The sequence below is a fragment of the Rhinoderma darwinii genome, chromosome 5, assembly GCF_050947455.1.
Source record: "Rhinoderma darwinii isolate aRhiDar2 chromosome 5, aRhiDar2.hap1, whole genome shotgun sequence".
In the NCBI taxonomy this organism is placed as follows: Eukaryota; Metazoa; Chordata; class Amphibia; order Anura; family Rhinodermatidae; genus Rhinoderma; species Rhinoderma darwinii.
In genome coordinates, this window is record NC_134691.1 from 269,451,569 (window position 1) to 269,465,636 (window position 14,068).

At 44.6% G+C, this 14,068-nt stretch overlaps 1 protein-coding gene across 1 annotated transcript in view; it reads right to left on the bottom strand.

The window, feature by feature from the left end:
• Window positions 1–14,068, bottom strand: part of LOC142652589 (collagen alpha-6(VI) chain-like) — a 101,525-nt gene that overhangs the window by 57,821 nt on the left and 29,636 nt on the right. Inside the window, exons 11-15 of the mRNA XM_075828244.1 lie at window positions 13,391–13,536; window positions 13,103–13,195; window positions 11,043–11,096; window positions 8,923–8,994; window positions 5,480–5,506 (exon numbers count right to left, since the gene is read on the bottom strand). Of these exons, the coding sequence (XP_075684359.1) occupies window positions 5,480–5,506; window positions 8,923–8,994; window positions 11,043–11,096; window positions 13,103–13,195; window positions 13,391–13,536 (392 nt within the window). The remainder of the gene's footprint in view (window positions 1–5,479; window positions 5,507–8,922; window positions 8,995–11,042; window positions 11,097–13,102; window positions 13,196–13,390; window positions 13,537–14,068) is intronic.

A 14,068-nucleotide genomic window follows, 5' to 3' on the forward strand; every position in this document is an offset into this window, starting at 1 on the left:
GAAGGAATGAGACCCAATCGAATTGACAGTGAGAGATGAAACACCTTAAATATTGTTCCAGGGATTGGTTAGTCATTTCCGTTTGGCCATTAGTTTCGGGATGGAAGGCGGAGGAGAAGGACAGATCAATCTCCAACTTTTTACAAAAAGCTCTCCAAAATAAGGAAACAAATTGTACCCCTCTGTCAGAAACGATATTGACTGGGGCCCCATGGAGACGCAGGATGTGTTTCACAAACAAAGAAGCTAACGTCTTGGCGTTAGGTAGCTTCTTAAGGGGCACAAAGTGGCACATCTTGCTGAAGCGGTCTACTACCACCCACACCACCGACTTGCCCTGAGATGGGGGCAAATCGGTGATAAAATCCATGGAGATATGGGTCCAAGGTCTCTGGGGAATGGGCAAGGAACGTAGTAGGCCCGCAGGTCGAGACCTAGGGGTTTTGGACCTAGTGCAAACCCCACAAGCGGCGACGTAAGCCCTAAAGTCTTTAGGCAACCCAGGCCACCAATAGTTTCTGGTAATGAGGTGTTTGGTGCCCAAGATGCCAGGATGACCAGATAGAGCGGAGTCATGGTTTTCCCTGAGTACCCTTAGCCGGTATTGCAGGGGAACAAACAGTTTGTCCCCAGGGACGTTCCCGGGAGCTGAACCCTGATCAGCCGCAATATCAGAAGCTAAGTCAGAATCCGTGGCAGAAACGATTATACCAGGGGGTAAAATACAAGAAGGATCCTTCTCGGAAGGAGGATTGGCCATGAAACTACGTGACAGGGCATCAGCCTTAATATTCTTGGACCCAGCCCTATAGGTAACCAAGAAATTAAATCTGGTAAAGAATAGTGCCCACCGAGCTTGTCTAGGATTAAGCCTCCGGGCCGATTCTAGGAAAACCAGATTCTTGTGATCCGTAAGGACCGTTACCTGGTGTCTGGCCTCCTCCAGGAAGTGCCGCCACTCTTCAAAAGCCCATTTAATGGCTAGAAGTTCGCGGTTGCCAATATCATAGTTACTCTCCGTGGGAGAAAACTTCCTAGAGAAGTAAGCACAGGGGCGGAGATGGGTGAGGGAGCTGGTACCCTGGGACAAGACGGCCCCCACTCCCACCTCGGATGCGTCAACCTCCACAATAAATGGCTCCTCTTGGTTGGGCTGAATCAGCACGGGGGCCGAGATAAAGCACTTCTTGAGGGTCTCAAAGGCCTGGACGGCCTCAGGGGGCCAATGGAGGACATCAGCACCCTTGCGAGTAAGGTCCGTAAGAGGCTTAGCGACGACCGAGAAGTTGGCAATAAATCTCCTGTAATAGTTGGCGAACCCTAAAAAACACTGTAACGGCTTAAGGGAGGCAGGTTGGACCCATTCCGCCACAGCCTGAACCTTGGCAGGGTCCATGCGGAATTCATGAGGAGTGAGGATTTGCCCTAAAAATGGTATCTCCTGTACCCCAAAGACACATTTTTCAGTCTTAGCAAACAGATTATTCTCCCGAAGGACCTGGAGCACCTTCCTGACATGCTCCACGTGGGAGGACCAGTCCTTGGAAAACACCAGTATGTCATCAAGGTACACAACAAGAAAATTACCCAGGTAATCTCTCAGGATTTCATTAATAAAATTCTGGAAGACAGCAGGGGCATTACACAACCCAAAGGGCATGACCAGGTATTCGAAATGACCCTCAGGTGTGTTGAACGCCGTTTTCCACTCATCCCCCTCTTTGATGCGGATAAGGTTATATGCCCCCCGTAGATCGAACTTAGAAAACCATTGGGCTCCCTGAACCTGATTAAAAAGATCAGGAAATCAAAGGAAGTGGGTACTGGTTCCTTACGGTGACCTTATTCAGGTTACGATAATCAATGCACGGCCTAAGACCACCATCCTTCTTCCCCACGAAGAAGAAGCCAGCACCTACAGGAGAAGTCGAGGGGCGAATGAAACCCTTGGCCAGGCATTCTTGGATATACACCCTCATAGCTTCACGTTCAGGACATGAAAGGTTAAATATCCTACCCTTAGGAAGCTTGGCACCAGGCACCAAATCGATGGCGCAATCGTAATCTCTATGGGGGGGCAACACCTCGGAGGCCTCCTTAGAAAACACATCGGCGAAGTCCTGAACAAACTCAGGAAGCGTGTTTACCTCCTCCCGGGGAGAAATAGAGTTAACAGAAAGACATGACATACGACATTCATTACCCCATTTGGTAAACTCCCCAGTATTCCAATCAAACGTGGGATTATGCAACTGCAACCAGGGAAGACCTAATACCAGATCAGACGATAATCCCTGCATCACCAGTACAGAGCACTGCTCCAAATACATGGAGCCAACCAGGAGTTCAAAAACAGGAGTATGCTGAGTAAAATAACCATTAGCAAGGGGAGTTGAGTCGATACCTACTACAGGGATAGGATAAGGTAAATCAATAAAAGGCATCTTTAGAGACATAGCAAATTCCACAGACATGATATTAGCAGATGAGCCAGAATCCACGAAAGCACTGCCCGTGGCAGACCGGCCAGCAAACGAGACCTGAAAGGGAAGCAAAATTTTATTGCGTTTCACATTAACGGGAAATACCTGTGCGCCCAAGTGACCTCCCCGATGATCACTTAGGCGCGGAAGTTTTCCGGCTTTTTATTCTTGCGCCTGGGACAGGTGTTCAGTAGATGCTTGTCGTCCCCACAGTAGAAGCAGAGACCATTCATTCTGCGAAACTCCCTACGTTGTCGAGGGGACATGGAGGCCCCGAGTTGCATAGGTACCTCCGAGTCCTCCGTGGAGGGGCGAGGGGACGGGACCTCAGGGGGGATCGCAGAAAAGTCAGAGGGGAGCACATTGAAACGTTCAAGCTGACGTTCCCTGAGACGTCGGTCAAGTCGTACTGCTAGGGCCATAACCTGGTCAAGGGAGTCAGAAGAGGGGTAGCTAACCAGCAGATCCTTCAGGGCGTCAGATAATCCTAACCTAAACTGGCACCTTAGGGCCGGATCTTTCCACCGAGAAGCTACGCACCACTTTCTAAAATCAGAACAGTATTCCTCAACCGGTCTCCTACCCTGACGTAAGGTCACCAGCTGACTCTCGGCTAAAGCAGTCCTATCAGTCTCGTCGTAAATGCGTCCGAGGGCAGAGAAAAAACGATCAACAGAGGAAAGTTCAGGGGCGTCAGGAGCCAAGGAGAAGGCCCACTCTTGGGGCCCTTCCTGGAGTCGGGATATGATGATACCCACCCGCTGGTTCTCGGAACCTGAGGAGTGGGGTTTTAGGCGGAAATACAGTCTGCAACTCTCCCGGAAGGAGAGAAACGTCTTACGGTCCCCTGAGAACCGGTCAGGTAACTTGAGGTCGGGTTCTAGAGGTGAGGTGAGGGGTACTACTAAGGCAGCGTCACCCTGGTTGACCCTCTGGGCTAGGGCCTGGACCTGTAGGGAGAGGCCCTGCATCTGCTGGGTCAGGGTCTCAAGGGGGTCCATGATAGCGTCAGCGTAGGAGAATGGTAGACTAGGTATGGGCTTGTAATTATGTAATGGCAGGAAGGAGGTTAAGGGAAAGTGAGCCCTAATCTACCCACCGCCCTGTCCCTGCCTACTTGCAACGACCCGCCCTAGGCGACGGGGTACAACTGGGCGGCGGTCCCTACGCTGTCTAAGTGCACGGGAGAACAAACAGGGAACACGCAAGGGAAGGGGCAGTAGCCCACGGAACGCCGCGAGGAAACGGAGCGGTGAACGAATAGTCAGGACCAGGATGAAGTGGAGTATACCAAGGTGAGCACGGAGAAGGAAGCAAGCCAGGGGCAAAGAGAAGCAGGTTAAGCGGAACTGCAGCAAGGCAGAAGCACGGCAGAAGCCGGCTGGAGCAAGCAGCAGTGGGGCCAGGAATCCAGAAGAATTACAAGCACTGAGGAAGAGAACACGGCAGGTAATAAAGGACAGGGGGCGGAGCTAACTCCGACTGACCAGGCCGCGATAGCCTCTCCCACTCCTGAGCCTGTCACCCTGGTTGGTGGGAGACGGTGTCAGTCTAACAGGTCTGGCCTCAGGTGTGGATTGATTAATCCCAGGAGTATACCTAGACGTAGTACCTGGCAGATCCCTAACACAAGATGCACCAGAATAATGGGAAGTTACCATTATGGAGAAGGAAAGGAAAGGTTCATGATCCAAAGAATACCACATCATCTGTTAACTATGGTGGAGGCAGTGGTATGTCATGTGCATGTATGGATGCCAATGAAACTGTGTCACTGGCGTTTATTGATGTGACTGTAGAAAGAAGTAGAAATTCTGAAGTGTTGAAAACTATACTTTCTGCTCAGAATTCGCGAAAATGTTTGCAAACCTTTTAGGGTGGCACTTCAGAGTACAGATGAATAATGACCAAAATATACATGTGAAAGCAACCCAAGAGCTTCTTAAGGCAAAGAAATGGAATGCTCTTTAATGGCCGCAGTGAAGACCTGGCAAAGCATCTAATGGGAGGAAACTCAGCATGGGTTCCAGACTTCAGGACGTAATTGACAGCAATGGATTTGCATCCAAGTATTACAAATATTCCTTATATTTATAATGATGTTACTTTGTCCAATTACTCTTGAGCCTGTGAAAATGATGGGACTATGTGAAAATGGCTGTGATTCCTAAACGATGGATTCAATCGTTTTGTTAAACACCTTAAATTAAAGCTGAAAGTCTACATCTTCATTGCTTTGTTTCTAATTCATTGTGGTATACAGATGCAAAATGATGAAGATTGTGTCAATGTCCAAATACTTATGGACCCAACTGTACATTAATCTACAGTGTTTGTAAATAATGAAAAAAATGACACACAGCAAAGATTTATGCTTTCATATTATTATACCTGTGTAAGTAGGCCTTCCTCAATCTCAATCAGTGTGTGCTTTTCACGCCATTACACACACAAGTTTGGCCAGATAGGGTATCGAATTACCACTTTTCATTATGAAACAACAATTTTAAGAAAACCTTTCCAGACTGATTTAATATTTGATAACAATAAATGTTTATTTGGTATCATGTTTAATTTTCTAGAAAGCTGCGTCACATCCGGTACTTGGCCAATAACATGATCACTTCTCATTAAGAAACCATTTGGAGAATAAGAAAATTAATTTAAAGAATATAATCTAAGTATTCCTAAACCATATGTGCTCAAACTTCAACAAAACATTCTAGCAGTAATTTTTTTGTCCAATTCATGTTAAGCAGACTTGAATGATTCGCCCGCAATTAGAATGTTTTGACGAATCGATTCGCCTGGTATGAAATTTGGTTAGGTTGAATTTTTGAGAATAATAGGTGAATAGATTATCTCTTCTAAATTAGGTGAAATAACAATATGGTCGAACATGCAAATTGATTCGCTCTTCTTTACACAGCACTATAAAAACTTTCAGGCTACAAAGTAACATACAGACATAGAAATACAGACATAGAAATACAGACCTCGTTTCCAGAAAAACCTCTGACCCCCTGAGGAAAAAAATAAGTAAATATATATACATAAATGCATAGGAAAAGGGTCTTTTCAAAAGCTTTTTAGAAAAATAAAGAAAACTTCTTAGCCCCGATTATTTTTCTGTTCTTACTTAAAAGGGTAGTCCCGTTTCAACAAATTAATGTTATCTTTATGTATAATTAAAAGCTATACAATTTTCCAAAATGCTTCATTGTTAATTCCTCATGGTTTTTAAGGTCTCCGCTTGTTGTTATTCGGTAGGAACATTCATGGTTTGCTTCCAGCGGAATAAAATTCTGTCCACGGTCATGTGATGGACACACAGGTACACAGCTCGTTACAGTGAGGGTATGTGCACACGGTAGCAGGCTTTTACGGCTGAAATGACAGACTGTTTTCAGGAGAAAACAGCTGCCTCGTTTCAGCCGTAATTTCTCCTCCTCGCATTTTGCGAGGCTTCTCTGACAGCCGTAAATTTTGAACTGTGCTTCATTGAGTTCAATGAAGTACGGCTCAAATTACGTCTGAAAGAAGTGTCCTGCACTTCTTTTGACGAGGCTGTATTTTTACGGGTCGTCGTTTGACAGCTGTCAAACGACGACGCGTAAATGACAGGTTGTCTGCACAGTACGTCGGCAAACCCATTCAAATGAATGGGCAGATGTTTGCCGACCTATTTTCAGACGTAAAACGAGGCATAATACGCCTCGTTTACGTCTGAAAATAGGTCGTGTGAACCCAGCCTTACAGTATGTGTACGTGTATCAGAGTTGTGTCTTCTAACGATCCCAGCACCTGTGTGGCCATCACATGACCATAGACAGAATTTTATCACTGGTAAACAATAAAGGTTCCTGCTGAATAACAGCAAGCAGAGATCTTGAAAACCATGAGGAATTAATAGAGAACATTTATTGCAAAATGTTATAACTTTTCATTAGACAAAAAATAATATTAAGGCGGGATTCACACGACAGGCTTGCATTAGGAATAATAGACCCCTAATGGGAAAACCGGCCGTCAAAAAATGGGACATGCCCTATTTTCGGCCGAGTGCCCGGCCGCCCGGCTCCCATAGAAGTCTATGGGGCCGGGTAATACACGGCCATCACCGGAGTGTGTCCCGAGTGATGGCCGGGTCTACCGTCGCTCGCGCACTCTCTCTCCTCCTCCTCACAGTGCAGAGTGCATGTGAGGAGGAGGAGGAGGGTCTTTTTTTGCTCCCTGTAGGAGTCGGAATCCCCAATCCCCGGCCGAGGATTGGGGATTCCGCTACAGGAGAAGTGAGTGACTACACTGTCCATATATGGACACAGCGATGTCACTCACTTCTGCAGCGGAATCCCCGACTCTATGGCCGGGGATTCCGCTACAGGAGAAGTGAGTGACTACACTGTCCATATATGGACACAGCGATGTCACTCACTTCTGCAGCGGAATCCCGGACTCTATGGCCGGGAATTCCGCTACAGGAGAAGTGAGTGACTACACTGTCCATATATGGACGCAGTGACGTTACTCACTTCTGAAGCGGAATTCCCGACCTGTGGCAGGAAATTCCTCTCCAGGAGAAGTCAGTGACTACACTGTCCATATATGGACATTGAAGTCAGTGACTTCTCCTGGAAGGGGGGGGGATGGGTGCAACCTACAGGGGGCTGTGTGGCATCACCTACAGGGGACTTGGTGGCATCACGTACAGGGGGCTGGATGGCATCACCTACAGGGGGCAGGGTGGCATCGCCTACAGGGGGCAGGGTGGCATCGCCTATAGGGGGCAGGGTGGCATCACCTACAGGGGGCAGGGTGGCATCACCTACAGGGGGCTTGGTGGCATCACCTACAGGGGGCTTGGTGGCATCACCTACAGGGGGCTTGGTGGCATTACCTACAGGGGACTTGGTGGCATTACCTACAGGGGACTTGGTGGCATTACCTACAGGGGGCTGGGTGGCATTACCTACAGGGGGATGGGTGGCATTACCTACAGGGAGCTGGGTGGCATTACCTACAGGGGACAGGTTTTGTATTCCTACAGGAGGCTGGGTGGCATCGCCTACAGGGGGCAGTGTGGCATTGCCTACAGGGGGCAGGGTGGCATCGCCTACAGGGGGCAGGGTGGCATCACCTACAGGGGGCAGGGTGGCATCGCCTGCAGGGGGCAGGGTGGCATGGCCTGCAGGGGGCTGTGTGGCATCGCCTACAGGGGGCTGTGTGGCATCACCTACAGGGGGCTGTGTGGCATCACCTACAGGGGGCTGTGTGGCATCACCTACAGGGGGCTGTGTGGCATCACCAACAGGGGGCTGGGTGGCATTACCTACAGTGGGCTGGGTGGCATTACCTACCAGGGGGGCTGTGGCATTATCTACAAAGGGCTGTGTGTGGCAACAAATTTAAATGAAATTCATCCGATTTTAAAATGGACAGGGAAAAAAACGGATGCAAATCGGGTCCAAATCGGCCGGTAAAAACGGCAACTCGGCCCGGAACGGAATCGGAACGGATGCAAACCGGATGCAAACCGGCTGGGAAATCGTCCAAAAACGGCCGATTTTCCCAGTCGACACTCGGACCCTGTCGTGTGAATGAGGCCTAATTTGTGGAACTCCTTTAATCCTTTCTCCCGGCTGCTTCCAGTTTCCTGTAGATGATGTAAGACGTTTTAGAGCCAATCATCTCTTCTCCTCCTTTGAGTGGGCTAGGGTTTGCACACTGCTTGTGACATGCATGCTGCTGCACTCTTTGCAACCTCTCCTGTGCCTCTCTTGTTCCTTCAACCCACATCTGTAGCTCTCCAGCATCCTGCTTACAGTTTGGAATGATCTACATAACTGTCTGCTAGATGTGATCTGGCCACACATCCCTATGCGATACGTGAGAAAGGCATCAAGAGATATTAAGTTATTGAAACTATTGCCTTTAGGCAGCGATTTTCCAAGATGAGGGATAGAAGCTAGACTATACTCTTTTAAAAAGAAAAAAAACCACTGCTATAACTTGGGAGGCTTGCAATTTGTTCCTTTTGGCTCTTGTTTTTCTATCTACATTTAATAGGACCTCCAAGCACTACTTGAATATAGCTATAGTTTCCGTATTTAGCACTGCTGAAGGCTAATAAACTCTACAATGGATAACATTTCAGAGCGACCGTCACATCACAAAAGTCACATCATAACAGTTTTAGAAATATTTCAAATATGAGCTATTTTCACCTATGACCACAAACAGAAAACTTACCAGTCAAGTGTTAAAAGGGGAAAAGGTGATTTCTATATGCTATTTAAATATGGTACATGTGTGAGCCATTTTCTGCACCACTACTACCTTAAAATATTCTCTATCCCATTTTATATAAATAATCCCTATATCGTATCTAAAACCTCTGTAACCTCATTTATCTTTTACAATTTTCCAAAATTTAACTTACCTTGGTGCCTTTGACTCCCTCACATCCTCTGTCACCACTCTCACCCAGTGGACCAGGCAATCCTCTATCACCCTTAAGAAGATGAAATTCAAAGTATACTTAAAATGAACAAAATACACTACATAATTTACTTACTTACTTACTTTATTTATCATATAGTTAAAGCAAAATACAGATATTCATTACTTGCAGTTGTAAACATGTTCAGCTAACCAACTTTTCTGATTTTATATAAATAAAGTTATGCAACTTTTGAATACCTGCCCATTTTACAAGATGTCTGCTTGAATTTTTTGAAAGAAAACATTCTTATTTACATCCGTAGGCTAAAAAACGTATTTTAATCAAGTAATCAAGTCCAACTGGTACATGTGCACAATTTGCTACAGTGTATCAGCGGTCGCTCTTCTAAAAAGTTGGGCACCTGTTTCAGCAGGACATGATCTGGAAAGGTTTTCAACTTCTGTACGCAAATATTGCTCTCATTCACTGACAAGCAGAAATCTTGAAAATGGCGAACAATTAAAACATAAAGTATATTAGAAAGTTGTAGAACTTTGCAGTATACAGTTATTAATTAAGCTTTACATATATAAAAATGAAATTTGGCATATGCAAGATGTCCTACTAATGGTAAACCAGTGAGCACAGTTGAATTCATTAAATGCTTATCACATACGCGAATAAACATGTGTAGTGTCTAGCGCCAATGAGTCTGCTCGGCCAGTAAAAATTACACATGGCTCGTGTAACATGTTGCTAGACTCATTACCTTTACTATGTGCTTCAGTTAGGCTGCTTTTATGGCACATCTCGAAATTGACTAGATAATTCTACCATATATTGCTAAAGCCTGGCTGTAAACAGACACGAGTACTCTAATACTTATTATGTGGACCCTCATACACTCAAGTGATTATAATGTAAGTGGGAAAGCTTGGAAAAAGCATGAAAGAATGGACTTGATTGTATGTTATCTCTCAGGTCTGTCCTACCAGGGATAGCTACTGAAGATGCGAACTGAATGGAGCTAGAAAACCAAAGTTCAAGTTAGGAACAGAAAAGAATAAGGGTCCTACTACATGGCCCGATATGGGCCGTAAAAATGAGCGCCGATCGACAAGACAGCTCGTTGATCGGTGCTCGTTTGCTCCTTTTACAAGGAGCTATGATCAGTAATGTATAATTCCCATGTGGAATGGCATAAAAGGTGCAATCAAGTCCCTCTAGCTGAAATACTGACCACATAATGTGGCAGATTTACTAGGGCGTCTAGAAAATGTCCAAAAATTTGCAAAACATATGGCCAAATTGGCACATTTTGGCTCAATTTTGATGCTTGCACTAGACACTTTTTAAAAGTATCCTGAAAAGGGGGCATGGCTTAGTGGGATAATGGCGTCGCTTAAAATGCACCAATGTGTAACAAAAATGTGCCAAAAAACTACCACAAATTTCTGGTGCTAAATAAGCCAAATCAAAAGTGGTATAAGGAAAAATGGCTAACAGGTATTGCAAGATGTGCGAAAATTATCATGCCGCATGCACCACTGTAATAAATTTGGCCCATTTTGTTCCTGCCTGGTCTAAGTTTACTCTGTCAAACTATTAGACAGCAATAGTAATTGCGGGCCAATATATTCACACATTCAGCGGCCTCCATCTTAGACCCCTAGCTCGCTGTGCTTCCGTAACTCCTGTTCACTTCTATGGGGGTTATGAAAACAGCGTAGCACAGCAAACAGCTGTTTCCGTAATCTCTGGCCTCCTCTCCATCTATTTTCCACCTGAGTGCGGTGGCTGTTATATATAATATATAATAATTCCTGGCCACCACTCCACTAATTCATTGACCGGACGTGGCGGCCAGCAGCTTCCTCACCAGACGGGACCGTGTTGGGAACGGCATCTATCAGACACTTGTGACACATTCACAGGATATGCCATAAATGTCTTAGATGGGAATACCCCTTTAAGGTTATAGAAAATGTATGATTACTATATATTTTCTGGTTAATCAATAAACATCTTTTTAGCTTTCAGCAATGGTGTTGTTATTGCATGTATTTGTATATCAAGCAATGAATGATATATTTAAAAAAAACACTCAGAAGACTCACATCTGTCCCCTGCTCTCCGGCATGTCCTGAATCTCCTTTTGGTCCAGTCAGTCCCTGTGTAATTGAGAAGTACAACATGAGGTTAGATAGTAACGGTATTCTGCTTTTTAGTATATCGTTTAGCATTGAAATAATAAAAGTGCATTAACATATCTCACACTCCGGTAGAAAGTGATACAGTGTAGCATGAGCTATGATGCAGCTACTGAGCTAGTCCAGGTTGTCACCACCCTGTTTCTCTGCTATAAAGTGGTGGAAGGATATGTGACACAGATAACACATTAAAATCATCTCATCAATAGCATATAGAGCACACTGGGACAGGTTTATTAATACTGTCTAAAATAGAAAATACATAAATTTAGAGAAGACATGCAGAAGGTGCGCCACATTTAGTACTGTGTCCCACGCTGTGTGATAGATTTGGCGCATCTATCTAGAGATGAGACACTTTTCTATTTCTTACGCCACTTTTGATTGGCTTACTTTATACCATAAGTTTGCTATAAAACGATCACGCAGGCCATTACTAGATTAGGTGCATTTTACAAATCCACGTAGCCACGCCCCTTTTCTAGAGACTTTACAAAGTGTCTAATGAGGAGAAAAAAGTGTCTAAAACACATAATTAAGCCCTGTTCACATCTGCATCATGGCATTCTGTTGATCTGCTCTGTCAGAGGAGCAGAAGAAGGTAATGCAGGATGCAATGCTTCCTTTGCAACACGTACAACACCGGTGGCTGACAGAATCCATTGACTTTAATGCTGCGCTATTGTTTCCGGTAATGTCCGTCGGATCTGCGAAAGAGGCCCCTAATGAAGTCTCCAAGACAGATGTGAACAGCCCCTAAATATAGTGGAATATTTGGGCTCAATTTGACCGGCACATTTTGTTTCGTAAATCTGCTCCAATATGTACTGACCATTATATCTATAATCACTGCATGTGCACACAGGGTAAGAAGAATTATTTAACATGTCTTTCTGCTTTGTATTTGAGCTTCCACAAGTGCCACGTGGGTATTCTATGTTTGACCCTCAATACAAGTATGGAGACATAGTGACTTTAAAGGGAACCTGTCACCAGCATTTCACCTATTGAACTTTACTTATCCCTCACTGGCCGCTGCTATCAAAAGTTCATTGTCGTTATCCCCTCTCCTAAACTCCTCCTCCAACTGTAAATAACGGTCTGCAAACATTTTGCGCCTATTATCGTAATAATCCGGTGTCCCTTTGTGTGCACACCCCAGAAGAGGACATCAATGCACAGGCGGGGTTAACTCGGAAAGACTTGAGGAATGAAGATATGACTCTTTTCAAACGAAGATTTGACTCTTTTATGCTCATTAGCATACGGCGTGGGAACACTAAAAAGCTGAATACTAAAGCTACAGAGCCGACTAAGAAGACAATTATAGGTTATATAGAAATGATTTTTCACCCACTACCACCAGTTATTGCTGGTTTAATAGGTGAAATGCTGGTGACAGGTTCCCTTTAATGCAGGAATATTAAAGTGTTTAACTACCAAGGACAAGCATACAAAAAAAAAGGAGACAATGCAAGTGATATTGGGCCCTTAAAGAAAGGGGCTTGGCCCTGTTTAGTCTCGTCCCCTTTGCTTCTGGGTGGCAACAACCTGTGCAATACTCCCCTCTCCCAAAAAAACAACATTGGTAGAAAACAATAGGATAGGGAATTGCACAAGAGTTACGAAAAGGGCTAGGAGGGGAAAACAAACCTGTCCTGGGTAGCAAAACTAGGGGGGGGGGGCAATTTGATATGTACATGGGTTCCCCTCTCTTCTATGTATATTACTGTTAGCTACATTGAGTTGTTTTCCCTTGTAAGATATTTTTTATGAATGCAGGATTTCCTTACAGAAGGATTGATATTATAAAATAATGCATCCCATTGATTTCCAATTACTTCAGTTGTGGCCCAGGTAAGGAAAGCCCTGAAAATAACATCTTTACGGCACTATATGTACATCGCAGATAAACATAACTGTACAATCAATATTTACTAATTATAAATGATATACGATAAACATACTGGTTTTCCTTTAACTCCAAGTATTCCAGGTTCTCCACTTTGTCCAATGCATTTACAGAATACACAGCAACATGTCTTCTCATTAACATGGGACTAAAAGAGAAATACATAATCATTCATTATGGTGTTTTTGCCTGAAAATCCAAAGCCATGAAAGATAAGTCTGGAAATAACACTAATAATATGATCACCAGGAGTTAAACTCTACATGACTGATAACAATAGTATGTTATGCCAAAGTGATTAGTAAACTGACACTTTATAGCAGAAACAATGAGATAAACTTACAGTTTGCCTGGCTAGTCTAACTCCAATATCTGGCATCCCGATGTGCATCTGATTGTTGTATTCAAAGCCTTTGCCAAATTCTATATGTTTGATAGCATCATATCCCTTAGCTCCTTCCAAAGCAACAGTAACTAAGGCAGTTAGTCCTAAAATACATAGAAATATTACATAATTAATATTGGCAACATACTTACAGTATACTGTATTATTAAAGAGGCTCTGTCACCAGATTTTGCAACCCCTATCTCCTATTGCAGCAGATCGGCGCTGCAATGGAGATAAGAGTAACGTTTTTGTTTTTTTTAAACGAGCATTTTTGGCCTAGTTATGACCATTTTTATATTTATGTAAATGAGGCTTTCTAAAGTACAACTGGGCGTGTTTACAGTAAAAGTACAACTGGGCGTGTATTGTGTTCGTTACATCGGGGCGTTTTTACTTATTTTATTAGCTGGGCGTTGTGTATAGAAGTATCATCCACTTCTCTAAATAACGCCCAGCTTCTGGCAGTGCAGACACAGCGTGTTCTCGAGAGATCACGCTGTGACGTGACTCACTTCCTGCCCCAGGTCCTGCATCGTGTCGGGCGAGCGAGGACACATCGGCACCAGAGGCTACAGTTGATTCTGCAGCAGCATCAGCGTTTGCAGGTAAGTAGCTACATCGACCTGGGCCAGG